Source organism: Salarias fasciatus, chromosome 1 (genome assembly GCF_902148845.1).
Source record: "Salarias fasciatus chromosome 1, fSalaFa1.1, whole genome shotgun sequence".
In the NCBI taxonomy this organism is placed as follows: Eukaryota; Metazoa; Chordata; class Actinopteri; order Blenniiformes; family Blenniidae; genus Salarias; species Salarias fasciatus.
The window spans coordinates 31210425-31234758 of NC_043745.1; the positions used below are offsets into that span (position 1 = coordinate 31210425).

A 24334-nucleotide genomic window follows, 5' to 3' on the forward strand; every position below is an offset into this window, starting at 1 on the left:
CCTCGCTTTCGGCTTTTTACTGAGCTTGGCAGCCAGCCAGTACGGATGAAGAAACTTCATGGGCGGACTGGGTTTCACACGGCAGCAGTGATGAGAGACGCCGATGCTGGCGTGAAAATATACATTACATGCAGGCATGATGCAGCTGCAACTCGCAAAAAAAAAAAAAAAGGGGGGGGTGTCATTTGCTGCATAGTGGCAATTTCAAATTGAAATCCTCAAGGCCAGACAGCAGGTGTGTGTGTGTGTGTGTGTGTGTGTGTGTGTGTGTGTGTGTGTGTGTGTGTGTATACTACATACAATAAGCAATAAATAACTGAAATTCAGAACTAATGCTTAAGACGTACATTTTGTTTTCTGAGAGTGAATGTAATTATGACAAAAATGTAAAACAAACTATATTTAGAACCCTGACTGTAACAGGTATGACAGTTGCAATACTCCGAAGATTTTGGACCCACGCCCTATCCCTATCATTTTTATAGTGAGACAAGATCAAACATACCTTTATTGTCTCTCTGCGTCCACTGGCTGGCTCCCAGCTGTTAGCATTGTAGTTAGCTTAGCTCAGCTGCTGGAGGTGAAGAGGAGACAGAGCCGGACTGACGAAAGTGGACAAAATACTCATCACAGTGGTCCAGGGGATGGCGTATTAGCACGTGAAGTAAATCCGAACGGTTATAAAACCTTTTAAAAGACGTGTTTTCTTTTCAATCCGTTAAAATAACGTTTTGATCCACACAGACCTGCGCATGCGCAGTGCTCCGGAAGGATATACCGGAGCACAGCAGTAGAAGCCATAGACTCGGCCGCTGTGTGCCGGTATATCCTTCCGCGGAGCACTATGCTTGAGCCTCTCTTAAAGCGTTTACATAAACCAAAAAATGACAAAGTATGTGCAGTGTTTGTTCTGAAATGTGACTGCCTCCCTCGGAGTTTAAAACTGACTCATTTGATGTGTTTCGTCGAGTCTGCTGCTTAATTACTTTTAATCGCAGTGAGAGGAGCATAGTTTACTTTCTCTTGATGCAGTAAATATCAATCAGCACAACAGGGGCATACATCGGTCAGAGGGGGACGAATGCAATACTTTTTCCAAATTGCCCCCTGTTTATACAGTATGTACACATGTGCAGATGTGAGCAGGAAAAGTCAATTCAAATGGAAAATGTGTGATTTAAGGCCTTGGCAAGTTTACCTGAACTCCCATGAATACATGAAGCCTAAACTAAACTATTCTTTCTATCTTCATTTTGTCAATGTACATATAATATCACATAACATGGTAGAGAAAAACCTCCCGTTAAAGTAAAAATCTATAAGGAGTAACTTTTTTAACTTAATTCACTCACTTGTCCGCATACAAAATGATCATACAGCTTACGAGGAGCAGGTAGACGATAAAATAACTCCAGGAGATTCAGATAAACTATGAAACCGATTAAAGGAACCACAAGGTATGAAAATAGGATTGAAGCTCTCTGGCTGTAACCACATGAAACAAAGTGACGGCACCCCGGCGTGTTTCCTGGGTGGTATTTAAGTAAACTGGAGGTATGTGTTCATGGCCGCCGGATGACGTGACGGGTCATCTTATTTTGAGACCCCCCAAGGCTTCCTGCGCTCATCTGGATCTGTCGTATTTCACCTGGGCAGCAAAGCGCCGCGTGCACGGATGTGATGTTATGACATGTTTTGGATGTGGCGCTTGCTTAATGGCTGTGGTGGGATTATGCGGCGAGCAGGAAGCTGTGAAGGTTTGATGTATGGGGTTCATAAAGTTCATACAAAAAGTAGGCGTGGAAAGAAAAACATCAAGCACTTTGATTTAGTGCTGGTGGAGAGGTGAGAGGAGCCACGCCGCCGCTTTAGACGCCGAGTGTGAAAACACGCGTCGATGCTTGAGTCGCCCCAGCTCATCATCATAACAAGTATTTATGGTACGCAACCACCGCAGATCATCAGCCACGTTCCCAAAGGAGCAAATACCACAAAAACCCTCCCAGTAAATACAATCCACAACATTTACTGGGCTGTTTGAATACTGTAAAAGAGGCTGAACATCTGTGAAGAGAGTTTAACGTACAGAAAGCAAACAGCCACATGCTGCTCGTCACTGCGTGCAGGAATATGCAGAAAAACACTTCAAGAAAGTTTCTTTTCAAAAGAAAGTTCAGCATTAAGCTATGGGAGTGCGTCTTAATCACGAATGCAGGAAACTTATCCTGGGCCACACGGTGGCTCAGTGGTCAGCTCTCTCGCCTCAGTGAGTCTGCCAGAGCTTTTCTGTGAGGAGTTTCCATGTTCTACCTCTGTGTGTGTGTGTGTTTCCTTCCACACTCCAAAAACATGCATGTGAGGTTAATCTGTGACCCTAAATTGCCCCTCGGTGTGAATATGTGTTTGTTATCCGTTTTGGACATGGTTTAATTGAACTGCTTGAACTTTGAACTTTAAGCTTTTCTGAAGTTTGATAGTTAAAAGCTTTGAACACACAGAGAACAAAATTATTCTGATTCTACATTTAAGGGTAGCAAATGAGGAGCAGTTATTCAAAAGACAGAATCGTGGTTTAAAAAAACTTCCTGTTTCATCCTGCTACTTTTGCAAAGGCTTTAATAGTGTTGAGATTTCCCTTAACATTAAATCTTATCTTTAACGTGGCTGACATTGAGGAGACACACATGCATGCCGGCGCACTTGAGGCAGAAAACATTGTCTTTTCCTGTAACTTCTCACCGATCTGCGGCCTGTCCGTTTTGGCATAAACAGTGTCTGGATGGGAAACATCTGCAGACCTTATCTCTGTGTCTCTCCAGTGCACTGCAGGCTGCCTCCTGTCCAGCACACCCAGTGATACTGCAAGCACAATAAATAACACACACACACACACACACACACACACACACACACCCCGACACACACCGACAGGTCAACAGTGTTGCTCGCAGACTGAGGCTGCACAGATGCAGCAGGGGGATCGTGTTTATGTCCAGGACACGGTAGTCTAAAACATGTCTCAGTATTTCAATATTAGCATCCATAGGAGCTCAAACACAGCTGCAGGCCACTGTGTGTGTGTGTGTGTGTGTGTGTGTGTGTATACACATACGGTAACTTCACATCTACTGAATAAAAATCACAAACACGCAATAAACAAAATCCTCCCTGACTCGTTTATCATGGTCAGATGTTCCCACCGAGTAACAACAACAACAACAACAACAACAAATAAAAGGTTGAAACTTGGCTGAGAATAACACAGAGGCATGTAAACTAAACCAGAATGGATCAGAACCACATCCAAGGCCCCGATCAGAACCCCGCTGCTGTTCTGGGAACCGGTTTATTTCAGCTCGGTCGGCTCCGGTTCTGCTCCCGTTGTGCAGGATTAGTTTATTTCAGTCACTCACAACATCCAACACCAGAGGCGTGGCCACACAGGAGGACAGAAATAAAGAGCCCAGTGCTCCGGCTGCATGGGTTCTGAGTTTCATTTTCTTACAGTGATGAGATGTTTTAATCACTGCTTTCTTCAATATCCATGACATTCAGATATTAGTTTTTTTTTTCAGACTGTCTTGAAAAATTCACAAACTAAAATAATTGGTCTTTAAAAAAACGTTTCACTGCAGTGTAAACATTTGATCAGCTCATTGACTTTTAACTTCTATAATGAGAGGAGGATCAGTGACGACACTGAAGCTGATGAATTTCAAAAATTATCAAGTCACAGTACAATCCTCAGTACATTAGTAACAGAAGACTGAGTATGTTTGCAATGCCCTCAATAAAAACGGAAAAAAGTTAAATAAAAAGTATCAATGTTTGCATTTTTTGTAGGTTTCAGAAGCAGTACTTTCTTACTGATCCTCAAGTAAAAACAGCTGCGGTAAAATGTGATACACACAATTGTGATTTTCAATAAAATTCAGTTCTTTATGTTGTGTTTACTTAACTGTTACTGTGGGGAAAAGAAAGTCCCTCTGAATATAAAAAGCATGAAATGTGATAAAGAACAAGTATTCTGATAGACTTTTCATAACAAGGTTGGTTCATGGAGGAAAAGGCGACAATAGAAAAATATTATATTAAACCATTATCCACAGCTGCGGCTGCCTTTAGACTATCTTTGACTTAGTGAGGGCCTTGTTGACCTTTTTGGAAGAAAGGAAATTAAAACTATAAAAGTATCTAACTAGCACTTTATTAAATGTATTGCCAATTCACCGGGCATTCAAATGATACATTTTAAGGTTGAAACACAGCAAGTCCGGCATTCAGCCAACATGAATAAAATACATTCATACGTTTTGCTGGTGAAAACGCATTGACCTCTATGATAGAGGAAATAAAGTTTCAGGATTTATTGAGAAATATTGCATTTCTGAATTCATGTGGATGACATTCTCTTTTATGGGCCTCATGTAACTTTTGATGGAACCAGAAAAATGTTTAACATTCGGATATGGACTGTATTAAATGTTGCATAAATGTGGGCAGTTCTCCACAGCAGATTTTCCAGGGATTGCATCTGCAAACAGACTTTTAGTTTCGTCTCATGTCTGCTGGTCAGTTCTCAGATATCTGTGGAAATAATTAGGTTTGTCTGCGCACGGCTGATTTCTGCGGACCTGGCCTGAGAACAGTTAATCTGACGCTGGCGAACGTAAAAACGGCTGAAAATCCTCAGTGATTCAGTGCAGGACGCTGCGCTGCGGAAACGCTGTGACCTTGTGAGTGCGGTTTCACAACTCCTGCTCTGGAAGAGAGCTGCAGCGGTGCCTGAGGTGAGTTCAATGCCCCGCACCTGCCATGTTTCAACACCATCAGCGGAGACAAACTGTCTTGTTCTTCCCTTCAGCCTGATGAATCATGGGAGCTTGATGGTGGACAGACACCGTGTCCTTCAGCTGCATTTTCAAGACACTTCTGTTCATGTACTGAACGCTCATGGTGGTGCGTTACTGGAATTACTGAACTGAATTGCATTTTTAGAATTATTGTCTATAATATGCTGAGGATGAATTTTTGGGAAACTGATCTTCAGTCAGTCAACATGCATTGAAGGTTACTGGATCTGCAGGCTTTAATGACCCATGGATGTCTCTGGGCTGCACCAACACTTCGCCCATATCGTGCCGTTTTGTTCCCAAACTTCCTCTTCACAACATGTCACTCCTCCTTGTTTGACTCGTGTCCTTGTTCATTTTTATTATCCACAGTGAGAAGCGTCCTTGACTTTCACTGCTCTCTTCCTGGTTTTACCACATGTTTTGCTCATGTTTACGGCGTCTGGGCCCGTCCAGCTCTCCCCCGTGCCGCTTGGAAGCTAATTCCACCCAGACCCCACAGAGATGGAAAAACTCAAGCAAGGACTGCAAAACGTCTCCAGACTGAACTTCCTCAGGTGGTTGTGATATTGATAAAAGAGGAGGTCAGAATGTGTTTTGAAGATGATGTCCCGTTTTCATTTTAGGGCTGGGCGGACTTACAAAAAAAAAAAAAAAAAAAAGGTGCTGGCATCGAATGAAAGTGGAGGAGCGGTCCAAACTTTCTGATGGACGAGCTGCTCATCAGAGCAGAGTCACACAGAGGAGCTGCTTCACACACAAAATCCAGTGAGAAAGACATGAGAGGTCAGCGACACACTCATCCCAGCACCATGTGCACGCGCAGCTGAGCCAACAGAAACGCACAAAACTCGTCCCTGATCGTAAACGGTTAAAACATACATTTTCATAACGAGATATGTGGTGAGTAAACTAAAGATGAACAAAACTGCAAAAAAGTTTGCGACTCATTCACTTCCACAGCGTTTAGTTATAACAGCGTACGAAAAACACAACCGGATTGAGACGTGAAGCATGAAGTGAGACGAGAGAATTTGCGGTCAAACTCTTTTTTCCCTCCCTACATTACATCCAAGAAATGCTGCAGACCTACTCTCCGATCCTTGGTTTGCCGAACCACAACACTGCAGAGAGTCACATCATCTCTCACAAGCAATGAGCAGCATTCGAGATTTACAATGTGTCTAGTTCTGGGTTTGTGTGTGTGTGTGTGTGTGTGTGTATATATATATATATATCTATTTTTGACAAAATCAGAGAAGCAAAAGCACAATTTCTTTTTGACACCTCCTCCTGGAAAGCAGTGGTTGAGAACTGAGAAGAAGTTTCCAGTAATGGGATTCATGTATTAGAGGACCGATGAAGCGCCATCAGTGAGTTTTAGGCTGTTAGTAACACAATTTTTTTAAAACTATTCTCCATTAGTTTGTCAGCAAAGAAAAAAAGATAAATAACATTTAAACTCTAAATGAAGAGCAGGCACCTGACATCATTGGTTAGTCAATAACTGTTCATTTTGGAGTAAAGAACACTCGTCACATTTACTAATAAAAACTGGATTATTTATGTTCTATTTATGTGCCATCCTGAAATGTTAATTTAATGAACACGCTTACATCTTCAGTTGCTGCAGCATAATGGTTAAACTTTTTAAAGATCCAATGTTTAAATATTAAATAACTAGAATAATGTGAAAACCTGCACTTTCAAATGGGAAACGATTCACAATGGAGCAAAAAGTTACACAACAGTGAATATATTTCTGACAACGAGGACATCCATAATTCAAAACCGTAGGAGGACTGCAGTGTAAAGTGTTCTCTCATATTTGGTGTGTCTGTCTTATTTGTATTAATTATGAAGCAATTCATTGATCAACAGTCATTAAATTGTTGACTTTTTGGATTTCAAAAATGTGGTTTTAAGCTCTCTAAATACAGAGAAGTTAAAATGACAAAGAATAAATTACTGAGTAGGAAATTAACAGCTTTAAACAAAACCTTCCATGTTTTAATTGTAACATCTCGATGTGATTTTAACTAAATTTAAACAAAATAAAAAATAAATGTTTCATCAAAAGATAATCACCAAACTTAGATTTAGATCAAAACCTAACAATAACTGGATTATTACTTCAGTGTTTGCTTCCTCGCTGGCATTTAAGGAAGTCGCGTCCAGATTGCCTGGGCTGGTTTCCAGGAAGCCACATGGCCCATCTGTCATATACTGTCCTCACACACCACCGTGTGTGTAGAATATATACTGTTTGTGACCGTCGGGTCTATGATTTCCACCAACTGGGCACCAAATGTCCTGTTTAGTCCAGAAACAAAGGAGAGAAAAAAAAAACAGAAAACGGGCCTCTTGAAAGACAAGGTAAAGTATAATTTTTCAATTAAATGCCTTCAAAAGAAACTTAATTAACTTCTGTGATGAAAAATGTCATGTCACCTTTTAAAATCAGCTCTGGTGAGAAGTCTGTCCTCAGAATAAACAGTATTGTGACTTTTATAAAAAAAAAATAAATAAAAAAAAAGAATAAACAGAAAGCAGCATGAGTCACTTTTTAATGGAGGATGTTTCTTAGTGGACTGAGGACAGAAAAGATGCGTCAGTGTTAAACAGAAGCAAACATTAAACCAGCCAACACAGCAATGAATGAAACTCAGGTATTTAAAAGCAGACGACCAAAACTCTGAATAGACAGAGGACAGATTGAAACCTACAGTGAGTCACCATCACCAGCCAAAGCACAAAACACACTGCACTGAGTGACTGTGTGTGTGTGCGTGTGTGTGTGTGTGTATATATATATATAAAAATAGTTTTTCAGTCTTACAAAACTTTCTTTTCACACCTCCAACTTGCGTAAGTACGGTTTTGTACATACAGGCTTGAACAAATGAGGCCTTTTAATGAACACTTGAAGTCTCTGAAGTAGAAGTTTCTCTCAAGTTAATCCGATGCTTCTGTATTTAACTTCATTTCACTGTGTTGGGAAACAAATGACCTACAATCAGCACAAATTGGAACTTTTGACGCTCCACAGAGGCTCAAACACAGGATGTGTGCATGTTGGGGTTTTTTTTGGGTCGGGGTGGTGAAATCTTGATTATACTATATTCCATAATACTTAAACTGTTGAACTATCTAATTTCAAACCATCTCTGAACCTGTGTCAGTTTTTAAATGCTTAAAGCTACAAAGCTTTTCAGCAGAACATGTCATGAAAACACACGGTTTCCCCCTGTAGAAATCTGTTCAAAGCCCACTTGACAATATATTTTCAAACCTCTCCAAATTAGGTTTTTTTGGTGGAGTTTTTAGGTCTAAATAGTAATACAATGGCGCCACCTACTGGCAGGAACAATCCCCGCACCAGTTATGAGACAGCCAGGCTTTTGAATTAATACACAGTATAGAGTTTTATTGTTTATATTAAATCAGAAAGATAAGCACTATAACATACGTTACAAACCAATAAAATTTTATACCTGGGAGGGGAAACAAATTAAATGACAATACAAAAGAGTCGCTAACACTAGTGGACAAAAAAACATTTTTTTAAATAACATAACTGTACATTTTTTTTTAATATGCATCTAAAAAAGTAAGTCACCAAAAAAAAAAAAAAAAAAAAAAAAAAATTAAACAGTTGAACTATGTGACAGAGAAGGTACCAAACGGAGCTGAAGCTAATGCAGGTTACTGCTGGAATATGAAAAATACAACAAAGTAAGGCAGCTGAAGGCGTTTAGACAGCAGGAAAACAGGCCGGGACAGAAAGAACCGAGAGAAAAACAACAACAAAAAAAAATCTTCACAAAGAAATTCTGAGTGCTACGTGGCTCCATTACTCACCCACTGCATTATAGTTCTTAAGAGAGCAGGTAAAACCGTTAGAAACTCTCATAAAACAATCATAATAAACCCACAAATCCCCCATTTCATTTAGTATTTGACAAACGTCGACAGTGAGTCTGTAACACACCGTCCGCGCAGTGCAGCTACACAACAAACACATAAACAACACAACGCTTGTTCTCTGACTGATGGTGACGCAGTTCGTCGTTACTCTGTGGACACTGGACACATGTAAAATTGTGATTTCGAGCAGATTTGATCCCGCACAGTGTGTGAGTAGTAAAATGAACGTGCAAGCCGTGTTATAACTGCATAATATACAAGTTGCACCTGTTCAACAGGTTTTCACTTTCTCTGTGGAAAAGTTGCATAGGTAGGAGCGAAACATTCAAGACCGCTCTTTGATTTGGATACAACGGTACACCAGGGGGCACTCAGTGCTCTAAATGGCTGAGTCGATGCATAATCAAATGCAAATAGGGACTCTTTACAAAAACATAATCAAAGCCAAGAAAATAAACATTTCCCCAGAATTAGACACCTGCTTCCCGTTTCTGAAATGTGTGTTTCTCTACGTCATTAGTCGCGATGTTCACCCGCAATGGCTTTGTTCGACTTCTTTGGGTTAACAGGTAACAAAACATTTAAAAAAATAAAGAATAAAAAGAAGGATCAGGTGTGAAAAGTCTCAGTCGACACAAGGTGACCCAATTAGTGCAAAAGATTAAGTGCAATGTTACATGATGTCCGATGTCCACATGGTCACTACCTGCTCTCTGAGTCCCTCACTGACCGGAGCCACAGGGTGGTGGTGCTGCTGGTGCTGCTGGGGGGGGGGCGTTTACGGTACTGCTGTAACAAAAGGACACAGAAGCAACCAAAACGACGCAAGACAAAATGTATCCACATCAGCACAGCGCATGCCCTTATTCACAACAAGATTTAAAGTACAGTACAAGTGCCAAAACAAGTCAGTACAAAATGTAAAATAAGTCATATGCGATGGATGTACAAGGAAGTATTTTATGAAAAAAAAAAAACAAAAAAACAAAAATATGTAAAGTTCCTTTTTTTTTTTTTTGTCTTTTTTTGATTGGATTTTGAAGCTCGTTCGTCCCAGTGCTGTCCCAGTTCTGCCAGCGAAAAAAGACAGCTGACTCATCAGTGAGGGAAGTGAAGGAAAAATATATTCAATACTTCTCAGAATTGTATTTCTCAATTAAAAATTCACAAACGTATACTCCTTAGCAGGATTTACTTAAGAAAATCTCATGTTTGTAAACAGTTTGCCCTTTTTGTCTCTAGTTTGAAAATACATTCTAATCAGACTGAACTGGAGATCCATCAGTATGCAAAGATATACCTTTATATAAATCTGTGGCAAACATTTAAAAAATAATCTGAAATCATATGCAAGGAAACAGATTTGCAAATAAAAGCTTGTCTCGTCTTCAATTCTACTCCTGATTGTTCCAGAGCCTGAAGGAGGTGCGGTCCAGCTGGACTTCACCTCACCTGAAGAAAACTAGCAGATGTTTCGCCGCCGCCGCGGCTGGCGGCTCCTCTCCGCTCTGCTCCGCTCTGTAGGAAACGTGCGCCGGCATTTCTGTTGCTCCTCAGAGTGGTGATGGGGTTGCTATGGTGTGTAACCATGGTGACGAGGTTACCATGGATTCAGGAAGGGCGGGAGACTGGAGGGGGCGTGTGTGATGAAGGGAAGAGAAGCAGGGGGACTGGAGCTCCTCTACGGACCACCTCGCATGTTCCTCGCTGTGGGTTTTTTGTTTTTTTTTTTGTTTGGTTTGAGGGGGTCGAAGCGGTGTGAAGGAGGTGCGGTGTCTCAGGACTGATCCTGACACACTTCCCAACGCTGGAGTTTATCTGCCGCCATTACAGCATGTCAGTGATTTGTGCGTACTTGTGCGGAGCTGCACGAGTATCTCGCTGTGTTTGCAAGGTAATTTGTGCGTGTACTTCGATTTGTGCGTACGCCAAACCTGTGTGTGAAGCACGTTTGTGTCTACGATGTCATTTTTGTTTGTTCTCTTCACCTCAGCCTCAGATTTGTTGAAAACTGAACTTTAATCAGTCCAGATTGACCCGGAGGACTGTTTGATCTGCGGAGTTTCATCAGCCGTACAGCCTCCACCTCGCCGAGCAGCACTGATGAATGCTGGGAATAATCGGCAGTCAGAGGCAGTGGAAGGGCTGACGCATGGCTAACGTATTCTCATGTTGCACATTATTCCTGTGCATGTTGGGTTTTTACTGGAGTACTCTCCAGTTTCCTGCTATGGTGAATTTTAAAGAGAGATATAAGAAAAAGGGTGAATAGATTTTCCTGTTTTGTAACGCTTGTAATCGCTGAGCTCTACAATAGTTCACCCAAGGATGTATTGCTGACAAAACACTTTTTAGATCAAACGACCTTCAGCCTGCAAGTGACAACGGAGATATTTACACATTCTTTTGGGCACACGGATCTCAGGAAACAGACACAAACATGACTACACCTGCAGTGATTGGACTTTGCACGCACAAATCTTAGAACGGAAATACAAATACAAATCTCTGGAGAGACAAATATTGCTATGTACATACAAATAAGTGTATGTACGAATCCTTGTGGGCGCTTAAAAATTACACAGCAGATTCCTTAGATGCGAACAGAGATACGCTGGTACAAGTCCCCAAAGTACGCACCAATCATTTAGCTGCGATAATGAGCTTCGCACGCTTCAACCCAAAACTGCACAGTCTGTTAGTAATATCTGAGAAACGTGAACTCGAGCATGCTTGAAAGTAACTGCCCAAAAAGCAGGTGTAAACTGAACTTGTTCACAACTCGCCTTAAAAAGCGCGGATCACTGCGGACATGCTGTTTACGTCTTTCACATTGAGTCGATCTTAGTGGCAGCGGGTGCATGCAGAGTGGCCCTACGCTGATTGACTGCATGCGGTTTCAGATTTTTGTACACTACACACCGTCAAATCCACGTGTGTATGTGTTCTGTTTTTTTTTTTTCTCTTGAGGACGCGTGTCGCTCTTACTACATTCAGAGTCTGTCACTGCGGAAAGTGTCCTCCACGGACGGGTCGGGCAGCACCATGTCAGGATCACTGAGCATGCTCAGACCGTCCAGGCTGAGGGGCTCGATGCGCAGCTCGTCCTCCAACGGGAAGCCTCCCTCCGAGTCAAAACATTCAGGCACCGTGGAGAGCGCACTGCTTATGTCCTTTGACAGACTGGGGTTGGAGTCATCTGAGAGAGAGAAGGAACAGAGGAGGACAGAGAGACAAGAGGTGGAGAGAAAGAGACAGATGATGGTGGGTGAAGCTTCCTCTGAAAATCACTTCCTCTCGCAAACACTCTCACTGCCCTCATCGTGAGTCATCATGGCTCTTTTTTCTATTTTTTAATCCATGTCATATTCCCCTCAATTTAAGAATGTGGCGCTCGCATATTTTCAGCTCCCATTCAACACAAAGCGTCAAGGCTTCATGGCAAATCAGAGAATGAGCATGAGGACGTACAAGTAAACAAACAAACAAACAAAAAAAAACTGAAGTCATTTTCACGGAAAGAAAAATCAATCCAAATAAATGACCTGCTGACTTTTTGATATGGGTCTCGAGAAGAAGAAGGAAAAAAAAAAAAAAAAGAAATCTCGTACTTTCTTTCAGGGACATTGTTCATGTAAAAGGTAACTCTTCAATGAAGAACACCACAACAAGATTCTTTTCCGAGGCCAGAAGACAGCGTGCCAATGCAGAGCACTGCGGCTTCTCTCATTATCTTCAATTCAAGGTCATTTTCTTACTTCCCTCAGCATGATCACACAATGGAACTGTAACAATTAAGTGAATCACCGCATGCTAAGCCAGTGAGGCTACACACAGCGACACACACAGACTGTAAACCTACTTCGAAGCTCGCAGGGACTTTTCTGCCTCATCCACTTCGTTATTTAGAGACCGCCCACATTATTCCTCCATTTTTGCAGCAGCAAAGTGTAAAGTTTCAGATCACCGGGAGCGTAGCAGGTAACCGGTGGCCAAAAATACAGAATGAAACTCATGCTTGTTGACTTGATAGGCAAAACCAATCTGCCCAGCACAAATATTAATAGTAGACTTATTATATATAGTATATAATTTATATATTAAAATGTCAGAGTTCAGTGCATATTTCTGTAGTCTGGTATTAAATCATCAGTGGAAACAACAACAAAAAAACTACGCCTGGGTCTGAAACTCTCACAACCAAAAGAACCATTTTGTCAACAATAACATTAGTCTGGAACAGAAAAATGCATCTCAGAAATTTGCCAAATTCACCAAAACTGTAGTTTGAGTAGCATTAATGAAGTCGATGTAAAATTAAGAATTGCAGACATTTTCAATTGTTTTTGCCGAAATCGTTGCATAAATTCTCAAATAAGTCCCAACATCAAACAAACTATAAGTTCATAACATTAACATGAGCCTGTATCACAGCAGCCGAGATGCATCAGCAGCCTTCAGTCAGCGTCAGCTTACATTTATGTGAATGCTGCTGATTTATTTCAGATGTTCTTTTCTTTGCTGCTTTGTTGTTGTTTTTATTGTCATTAGTTCTTAGATCAGTTGTGTTAAGATCCAAATTTTACAGGGTTTTCCTTCCACTAGCTGATGTAACTTCCAGAGAATCTAGTGAGTGAATACGTCGTCAGACTGAAATAGAGTGTAAACAACTTCACAACAAAACGACTTAAGACGACCCCAGCAGTTCGAAGTGAGCTACTTTTTCCAAGGAACTCTTCACTCTACAAGTGAAGCAACTCCACTGCTGTAGATGTAGAGACTGTTTTCAGTGAGACCTGATTGGCGCCAAGTTAGATAAAAGCAATACAGATGGCTGAATGAACAATTATATACACGATATATCAAGTATTTACTGAGAAGCTGAAGCTGTTGAATGAGTGCATTTGTCTTTTTTGTGTCATTTTTGATTTGCATTTAGGAGGTTCAAATATTTTTGTTTGCTTGGGGCAAAAACAAACAACTAATTACTGAGCCCAGAACAAGCGAGCGACTGTTGGGACTCACCAGTGAGAATAATGTTGGGTAGTCCTCCGCTGCAGTTTGAGTACAGCATGTTGGACCTCATGTGCATCGGGTCCTGCAGGCTGCCGTGGCTGCCGCCCAGCCCCGACAGGGCCGCCTGGGAGTAGTAGAGCGAGGAGGAGGAGGACGACGACGATGAAGGGTCGAAGCACGATCCTCCTGCTGTGGAGCTCATTGCGTTCTCCAACAGACTGAACTGATCCAACTACGCGGCAGATGGCGGAGAGAAAATGGCAATCGGGAGAAGACAGCGAATTAGTGAGCTGAGTTGGCGTCACGTTCAGCCTGGCAGAGTCTTTCATGTGGTGGCTTCCAGTCATTTACAATGTTTTCTCATAACACTGATGGTACAATCAAAACATTATTAACACTGCAGTTGAATACACTGTTGAGAAAATCCCCCGATGAGATATCAACACAGCATAAAGAAAAAAACGACCTTACAAATATCACACCGTCGGTGCGGAGGCAGAGAATTACCTCTGTTTTCAATGACTGTCTTTGTAGCAACTACACAAAACAATTTATGATGCTGTGTTAATCTGTGTGAAGCTGAAGCAAATGTGGTAACGTTACACATTAGGAAAGTTCATCAGTGCGTTTATTGTTGTCACCTGATACGGGAGATTCTTGGTCTGACGACTGGAAAACTGCTGCTCCATGAAGGGGTCACCGAACAGCGCAGCCATACTGTTGTGCTGTCAGGAGATCAAATGAAGGAGACGTTCAACAGTCTACAGAAATAAAATGGTGTATATTTGATTTTTTTTTTTTTTTTTTTTTTGACTGATTTATAATAAATCTGCCAAATAACATTTTGCAGAAGTGTCAGTGAGTTTGTGGGTTTTTGGCTCTTTCAGTTAAGATGAACAAAATCCGCATTCTTCCCATCAGCCTACACTCAGTGACTTAACAACTTCTGAGGTGGAGCCGACACTCGCAGCTCCATCTGGCGTGATGTAGCTGCAATCACAGTGAAGCAGAACCAAGAGGGAGCAATGTCTTCAGCCCGAAGCATTAAAGAGCTTCAGTAACATAATGTAAGCAAAACAGCTCGTTATTGTGGGACGACTGCTTCAATCCGAATAGGAAACAAGAGGAATCTGTGAGATCGGTGTGAAGTTAATCTCACGATAGAAATCTGAGGTTAAACAGGTTTATGTCCATTTAACTGCCAACACGTGCACCCATGAATGATGGTACAGGGTTTAGGGTCTGTTCACTCACTTGGCTCGTGTTGAAGTCTAGTGGGATGCTCTGAAGAGGGGACACGGGCTGCTGCTGCTGCTGCTGCGGCTGCTGTGGCTGGTGAGGGTGTTGGCGTTGTCGGCCCTGGTCCACGGCATGCTGGGATTGTTGGTAGAGTGGATAGGGTGGGGGCGGCTCCCTTGGCATATTGCTGGTGTCCAAGGCAACTCCCTACACAGGGCAGAAGAAGCCAGCAAGAGCCACTGAAGACAAACTGCAACTCTAATCAAGTCTTGGGGTTTAGGTTTATTTACTGTGATTGTAGTGTCATTACTCACTACACTTTCCTCATCAAAAGAGAGGAAAAAGGGGTTATTTTTTTTAACTCGTGCTTTGATTTATGCCATTGTCAATTTCCATGAAACGATAACTCAAAAGGTAGCTTCATTTATTTTGACTTGTCTTTAGTTTAGAAACTAAAAATCACACTGGTGGAGCCAAAGTACAACTCAAAGAATACTGCTATAAACATTCAGCAAAAAAAACCCTCCTATTCAGTTTCAAGGTTTTTTTTTTTTTAATTTTTTATCAACAATGTTTCAGTTTCCAACAGCGCTATCTCCCTCACAGTGAGTTAGTCCAGCGGGAGTGTGAGACCTTGGTGAGGTGTGAGCAAACCTGTGTGATCGGCGACAGCGAGGGGGACATGGTGGGAGACAGCTGCTTGGCCAGGCCCCTGTGAGGCTCGGCCCCGGGCGACAGGGTGAGGGGGCTGATGGGAGCGGGCCGTCGGCGCGGGGAGTTGCTGGACAGACGCAGGGACGAGTTGATGGAGGGATTGCTGAGCGACGACTGCAGCTGGCAGTTGTTGAGCGAGGCCTGAATGGAGGGGTTGCTCAGAGAGGAGGACAGGCCTGCAAGAAGAATCAGGACAGGCGGCACATGCGCCGCTTAATCAAAGAAGCGTCAAACTAGTTACAACACTGACGAGAAGAACATGTGGAAGTTGTGAGGCAGCATGTACATTTTCCAGCGGGCTCTCCAGGCTCTTCGCCACAACACTACACTTTATTGTGTGCCTGGCGAGGGTGAAAAGCATGGCAGAGCAGAGGAGAGAAAAATGAGAAGACAGAGGGGGAAACTGAGGGAACAGAAAAGAGCTGATTGTAGCACGCCAAAAGAGGGTCAGAGTTCCTCTGTGACTTTGGTGCCCGGCCAAGCTGAACTGTGTCCGGCATGGGAGCCAAACTACTCTCACAAAACACAAAGAGGAGGGAGGGAAAAGGAGCGGGCAGTGGGTGTGACAACATCAGACGTCCAGAGATACAAACATCTTGTCACTTGTCAGTCATGTAAGCCAAGAGAAATCAACTCAAAATGCTTGAGCTGTGTGATAATTGTATTTTCACTGATCAACCTTCAGCATCCCTCTTCTAAAGTTCAAGTAAAAAGCTTTGAAATCTTTTGGATTAAAACCTACAAAGACTAAAATCCCTACAGATGACGCTTCAACTCCACTGACATGCAGGGATTTTTTTTTCCCCCCCCAATCTTGACATTGACGAGAGGCGCATTGAGCAACGCCGATGGGTAAATTCAGATACACTCAAGATTGTCAGTGGCGTTGCCGAGCAACGCCCCCAAAACCTACAAGAAGACAGATTCTCATTAAACACACGCTTGTAACGGCCTCCATCAATAAAATATGCCATGCCAATTTTAAGCTTGTCAAAATGATAAACACAACAGCACCGAAATGATGAAACGGCATCAAATTACGATGAAATGGTCTGTGGAGCAATAAAGAGTGCAGTGTGCACTTCATTCACATTATTAACTAAGCTACTACAGAATTTATTTTGCTTCGGGTTATGAACGGCCCGATTGTGATGCATTCAGACTAAGCTTAGATATTTGTTCTTGGGTTAAAACACAAGGCAAGACGACTGAAACGCGTCACCTCCGAAAGTCAGAAGGTTTTTGCCAAATGGCAGGAAAACAGGATATAAGCTCACAGACTGAGTATAGAAGCAGGTAAAAAGTGTGAATAATGGTGCTGAGTTCCATTAAAGTTCTCATGAATCAGTGTTTCCATCCCATCACACCACACAATTGTATTGTATACAAAAAGGGGGGAAAAAAATCCAGTAAATCATGCAAAAAATCAGCACATCTCTATGACCAGAGTAGGTTTTTATGATAATCGACTGACAATGAAATTGCAGTCTCACAAATGTGAAACTTGAAGAAACTGGTGGGTTCACATCAAACTACAGGGCCAATAATAACCATGGAAGGAGGATAAAGCGAGGGAGGGTGACCCAGCTCCTTTTAGAAGAGAAACCTTGACTTCCTATTCTCCCTGATCAAAGTTAGTGGAATACCAGGTGTGAGGTGATAATAGCTGCCAACCCTCAGCTATTCACTGCATAAATCATAAAGATATTTTAGGCAATCTAAATAAGGAGATCACCTGACCTGAAGTCGCCGAGAGACCATGGGAAGTACTGCGAACTGATAAGTACTGAGCAAACTTCATGCTGTAGTTTGTGGGAAATTTCCAATAAGACTATGTGATTCCAGTACTCTCTTTCACCCTATTTGAACTGTAAAGCACTTTGTTCACCCTTGGTTGTTTTTAAATTTGCTACATAAATAAAACTGACTCGGTTAGTGAAGAGTAAAGATTATTACCTGCAGCATTGTGTGGCACAGATTTCACATACTTGAGTACAACAAGCAGGTGCGCACTGTATCTACTACAATTGTGGTTAGGAACTATAGATCATAAGCATGCAAATTGAGATGTGTTGTCCCTGAGTGTGGTGGTGAAAATATTAGAAACAGTACAATCAACCACGCAATCAACACGACTGTATTAAAAAATATGAACAGGCCAATTAAGTTCACAAGAGGAAAAACTATGAACTCAATCATCTTTATAAAGACAGAATTTATGGCAAAGCCGCTGTGCTGGGAAAAATTAGATTGCATAATTAGAGCAAAAGTCAGGATCAAGCCCTAATGAGGTTCCTAATTAGCTTAAAGTCAGTTTTTATCTTTGTAAACACACATCCTGACTAATTTCCAACTGTGCCAGCCCTTTGTTTTTACTGGAATTTCTTATGCTGTTTGATGTCAACAGTTTTATAGGGATAAATCTATTAGAATCTGTAGCCAGGTGACTATAATCGCGCTTATTCTTCTTCTTGTTATAACTTTCTCATAGAGCACCATTATGAATAAAAGATTATAAAACTACCAACAAAGACAGCTACAGTTCATACACTCACCCTGTGAATTTCCGATGCCGAGGTGCATCATGGCGGCAGGAAGGTTTCCGGTGCTGCTGCCCCCGCTGAGGTTGGGGTACCCTCCATTGTCGTCGGGGTCAAGCGGGGTGGACAGTGGGGAGGGGAACTGCAGGTTGCTGAGGTCGGGCAACGAGCCACCAGTACTCAGTGAGCCTTGGTAGTGGGACAGACCGGGGTTCTGCTCCGGAGATGGGAATATGCTGCCGCGGAGGTAGAAATAGAACAACACTGATCATCAAGACTAATTTGAATGAATGTAATCAGTTAACCAAAATAAAAGGATGAGTCACGCTGTGTGCGCCTACTGCTGTGTGAAATTGCCGGGATGTTTCGTCCACATTGTTTTTCCACCCACCCTCCAGTTTGTCAATTATTTCTTGTGTTGTTGTTGTTACATTTTCTTAATAAAACTACGAGAAACAACTGTAAATGTTTGGCCAGTAAAAATATGGAGTGCACAAAAACACTGAGCAAAAGCTGTGTTTTCTTTTTTTCGAGGAAATTGTGGCACGAAGAAGCCAAAACAGTTGCAGGTCTGTCGTCATTTATTTCGACACTGAAAATGAGACCATGAAACCAAGCATCTTAAATCTTCAAAACCCTTTAAGAAAATTGCATTGCTTTCTCTGTGATAAATATAAGACCTATAAATTAAGCCCCATCTGTGCCAGGTCCTGGTCACATGTAACGACTGCAGCTGTAAAGCTAATGAATTGCTAGTAAATAATAGAGCCATGCGTTTTTTGTTTTTTCTAAATCAGGACAGCGGGGGTGGTTTATAGCGGGACAATAGAACAAGCAAAATGATTCTAAACAAAGCCCATGGCTTCCGATTGTCATTGATGATTCTGTTCCTCTTACTTTAAAAGGGTCAGAGGTGTAAAGAGGAACACAGACATCCTGTTTGAAGCGGTGGGAATGTGTGGCGTCTCATTTCTAGGATGCCATTGTTTCTGTTGAACAGCTCCAGCACTTACCGCCAGTGGAAATAACTTGCATACTATTTCAAGTTACAGAATCTGGGAGGAGTATCAAGCCATTTAAATGCTTTGTGATATAACACAGCAGTGATACAAAAAAACAATAATGTGATACAACTCAGACAGTACATGAGTATAAGGAACATACTGATTAAGAGTTAGACTTACTTGATTCCCGGCACTTCACAAGATTTAGGCCTTGATGCCATCGACTGGACCTGACACAGGAACAACACCGCAATTAATATGCAAATAAAAACGGATGTTCAACCTGAAAAAGTAATACATGTATTTTGACTTTATTTCATGATACGATCCCAGTCTTGACTGGTGCACAGACTTGATAATATTCCAGGATGACATTGTATTACAAAGGTTGGTTGGACAGGGAAAAGAAATAACCGAATAAAACGAAGCTGGGCAAAGAGCTGCCATTATGACAAGCATTGTCACTAATTAGTCTTAACACAATGCTTAAGCTGAGAGCATCAACAATGCTTTAGCTCCATTTAAACTATGCATAACAATTTTGTTTCATACCACTGCAGGCTAAATCAGAGCACCTTCCAAGCTGCATCTATTCTGAAGTTTTTACCATTTATCTAACACTTTCTCTTTTTTTCCTGTTACATACAAGACGGTCTGCTTGCTTACCAACGTATCCCACCCAGGTGCACTGCATGTTCATGGTCATTTTTCTCTGATGGTACATGACAGTTTTCATAATGTCGTAATGGAAGGTTGTAAATCTCGGGCTTCACCCCACGCAGGGTGTTATTTTAAATGCGGAAGGTCATTGCTTCTGCGTTGTGTGGCCTGCAAAAATACTAGTATGCGGTTTGAATATTTCCCATAGGATTTCCCTCTGATGTTAAGCTTAGCAACATTCCTGATTCAAGATATTTTATCTACAGATCATGCTGGGGTTTTTTTATTGGTTATACAAGAAATCATGGTTCAACGTGAGGCAGTCTGTCAAATCACTCAGGAATTAAAGATGTAAATCTGACGTAGCAATCATTCCTAAAAAAATAAATACATAAATAAATAAAGAATTGCACAATCTGATTTTCCTCTGCCCTATTTTGGGATTTGAGTACAATAGCAATGCATCCAGATGCGAAAAGGAGGAATATCAGGACATACAGCTGTAAATCAGGTTCCAGAAGAGGCTATCTTCTGTCAGGTATCACCAATGTGCCACAGATGAAAGAAGAGAGCAAAGACTCACTTTTTTGGCCTCCCACAGCTGCTTGGGAAGAGGTTTATTGACGCAGATTAGATTCTCTTCATTCGGCAGAGCCGGGAAGGAAAAGACTGCAAAGAGAAATGAAACAATTTTCATTAAAGACGTTATTCACAAAAAATCTACTGTTAATTCTAGTTTGATTATTTGATGAAACTGCCACTCACCGTCTCCGGGGCCATCCACTTCTGCCTCATTCACACTAGCTGCATGCCAGCCTCCATGAGAAACAGACAAACACGAAGGGGAGAAAGGGAGGGATGATCGATGAAGAAATAAAGAAAGATATGAAAACAAGAGCAGAGGAACATTAGAGGATATTCAATTTTAACCAGCTGACTAATCCCAGCATGTCTGGAACAATAATCAGCCCTCCTGACAGGGACAGGCCCTCTGGAATACTGTGCAATTACTGTGCAGTTTCATAAACGCAACAGCTGGCATCTGGCATCATGTTATTAATCAGACAGATGAGGAAAGAAGAATTAAAGTTGGGTGTATGTGGTTGGTACAGGGAGGTTCAAATACTTAAGAGGAATAAAGAGCGGCATCATTTTTCTTGTATGACAAGGCTTTCATCTTGCTCCTTACGCCACACTCGACGTCAGATACACAAGCCTGAATTTTTACCTTTTAACTTTTCATTTGTTTCTTCGGACTCCTGCAATGATACTTCATATAAAGTAACTCCGTTGCTTAAGAGGAAAACTCTTTTGTGTTTCTCTTGACATCTCCTTCCAGTGTCTTCGTGGCTCTAAAGTTGAACAGAGCTTCTCTTACATTAGCCTTTGATCCTCTGCCCACCCATTCCTTCTCCTTCCATGCCCTCATTCTCTCTGAGGCCCATTCATTTTCAGAGACAGCTTTTCAGCGGCTGGAACAGATGGGACAATGAGGCGATACAACAGTCTGGCATTGCTGCATTTGCCCCTTCAAAAGGTGTCCAGTGGCTGCAGCTCATAGCTGAAATTGGGACGGAAACAGGACAACTGGGATGGAAAATGCCTGGCTCCTGTCCCTGGCCACGCAATGCATTCGATAGGGGTGTTGTAAATGCTCTGGTTTAAGAAAAAAAAATACTGCAGTTTCCTCTGAGAGCAAACCAGCAATGAGCACTTTCAGCAGCAGAGGTAATGTTAGATCTCCACTCTTTCTGGGGAGAATTCACACTGGAAGAGACTCCTTCTGAACTCCTTTGCTATAAGTGTTTCTACTTGGTGGAGTGACTCATATCTGTAATTCCTAGTTAGATGCTTCTCTAATCAGCCAGGGCTAACACCACTCAAAACCTGCTGAAACCTTGAGAGATGTCAATGAGCCCCTCGAGGTTCTCTCACTTTGCTCATGCACATACCCACAGGACTGAGCTTCTCAAATGAATCATGATTGTGCCTTATCCACTTTTAGAAGGAACTATAACTAGTCTGAACAGCAATGTCTAGTATGCGTTTATAGACTATATACAACAAGCTTTTATATGACGCGATTACCCAAAAGCAGAACTTTTTATCTCTGGCCATTATAAATCCTTCCACACATATATAAAGTAACTCATGATGAAACCAACAGGATAATGAAGGGAACTCGTTATGGATTTCAACTGCTACCAACAACAATACATTTCAATATTAGCCATCAGGAACTGCCTGGCACTGAGATACTTATCAGGCTTCAGCTGAGAGTTCAGGACCGGAGTTCCACACTCAGGACATGGGTTTGCAGGACTTTGCAGGAGGGGGCACAAAGACTAGAGAGGGCATTTATCCACCCAGTCCCTCTGGTGACTCACACTCGGCAGATATAGGTGACCCTGAACCTGATTCTATATCTGGCACCTTTGACCTGAATCATACAAGCTAAACAACTTTGCTAATTGGCTACATGAAGGATCAAAGAACTGACAACTAACTAATCACCATCTAACTTCAAAAATGTGAAACCAAAAAACAGGGTGAATAAATTAAAAAAGAAAATAACATTCAGATAAAACATGCCATTGGAAATGGAACTTTCTATATGTTCAATAAAAGTCTTAAATATTAAACAGAATCAAGGTTTATCCAAAGGTGATCTTCATTGTATCACTGCTGTCCTGTACGACACACACTGGGATGTCTGAGGAGCCTTAATCGATGAATAAAGATTTTTCTGGTATTTATGACATGCAGGCAAGAAAAGAAACAAAAGATGACGAGGCATCAGTCTAAAAACATAAAAAGCTTTGCAGCCAAACCAAGATTTTGTGGTTTTTTAATTTTCTGAAGCAGATTATTCATGACACCAATTATCACTAGTTTAATGGGGCGGCTGTGGTTCAGCGGGGAGAGCGGTCGTCTCACAATCGGGATGTTAGTTCGATTCCTGTCTCCTCCTGTCTGCATGTCGAAGTGTCCTTGGGCAAGACACTGAATCCCAAATTGCCCCCAGTGGACGGACTGAGTGCCTTGCATGGCAGCCGCCTCCACTGGTGTGTGAATGTGTTTGTGAATGGGTGACTGTGTCAATGCAGTGCAAAAGCGCTATATAAGTGTATAAGTGTAGACCAATTAATGATGGAAGTGTTAATTGGCTGCAGTCCATCATAATTCAATCAAACATGAGCCCAGGGAGCACGAGCTTGTGCCAACTATGAAACGGACGTCAGAAGGACATTTGAGTTTGTATATTTTGTAGGAAAAATACTTGAGAGCAGGTTTGTTCTAGATTTGATTGATATCTTCATTAGCGCATGCCACAAACTGGCAATTATGCACATCCGCAGGCTCAAGCAAAAATCTGTAATCATGATGGTTGCATAATTACAAAAAAATCCAAAATACCCTTAAGGACAGAAAGAGTCGTCACACATTTGACTAATTTGAAAAGTAAATAAACAAGGGCATTTTAAGTGAAATTACCACAATACTCATTTCTGAAGCATTACTGAACTCAAACTAACAGATAAATTAAATAGTACTCCAGACACAACAGTATAAAAATCGGCAGATACAAATTTGAAGTTTTTAAATATGAGTTCATTCAAAAAGCAAAATACGAAGCACAACATACACGGCGTGTATTTCACGGATCTCTTCAGTGTTGATTCCCTTCGGATTCTAAAGTCATTCTTGGACTAGATCTTGAGGCAATATCCTGTTTAAATGTGTTGGCTTAACATGGGGAGCAGTAATCCACTGGCAGAACACTTCTTTAATCCACTCTATAGTTCCTCAACACGGAGCATAAAACGGCCAAAGAGATGGGAAGATGAGTGTGAAGAGAGGGAGGGAGCTCTCTTTTCTGACTAGGAGACAAATGTTCTTCTTTGTCCCAGTTGCAAAGGTATAAACAGAACATTTTAAATCACCTAAGGACCACTGTGATTTGTGTAACTGTGCATCTGAGTGGCTTATTGGACTGAAAGGCAGCTGGCTGGATGGACTGTGTTCCCTGTTAATAAATAACCAGAAGAACAGAAACACAAACACCATAAAGTAGCACGATCACAATGACATGAGCCAAGCACAGAAAACAGTCTGCATGCTATGTGCAAGCAGGAGATTATCTGATTAAAAAAACCATCAGCTCTAAGCTGTAACCACGTCGGGTTCTACTCTGCCGGCATATTATTTTAGGAGAGCGTCAGAGATATGGATTTCTTAATGCAAAAGTGGATCTTAATTATTCTCGATAGACCATTTGCCACCCTTGTTGGTGGAGTGTGTCATCCTGTTAATATGCCACCCTCTTTTTCACCTGCTAATAGATGCTGTTAGCTTTGCTCTTCATGGCTGATGACACAGT

The 24334-nt window shown here is 41.7% G+C and overlaps 1 protein-coding gene across 4 annotated transcripts in view; it reads right to left on the reverse strand.

Moving 5' to 3' along the window:
• Positions 1–9784: 9784 nt before the first annotated feature.
• Positions 9785–24334, reverse strand: part of crtc3 (CREB regulated transcription coactivator 3) — a 41235-nt gene continuing 26685 nt past the window's right edge. For 2 of the 4 annotated variants that reach the window (XM_030088618.1, XM_030088602.1), the window contains 9 exons: positions 20719–20769; positions 20537–20622; positions 19474–19523; positions 18305–18525; positions 15690–15925; positions 15051–15242; positions 14438–14521; positions 13806–14028; positions 9785–11979 (listed from right to left, as the gene is read on the reverse strand). In XM_030088618.1, coding sequence (XP_029944478.1) covers positions 11774–11979; positions 13806–14028; positions 14438–14521; positions 15051–15242; positions 15690–15925; positions 18305–18525; positions 19474–19523; positions 20537–20622; positions 20719–20769 — 1349 coding nt within the window. In that variant the 3' untranslated portion in view covers positions 9785–11773. The remainder of the gene's footprint in view (positions 11980–13805; positions 14029–14437; positions 14522–15050; positions 15243–15689; positions 15926–18304; positions 18526–19473; positions 19524–20536; positions 20623–20718; positions 20770–24334) is intronic. The other 2 variants (XM_030088610.1, XM_030088626.1) reach the window with 1 other exon arrangement.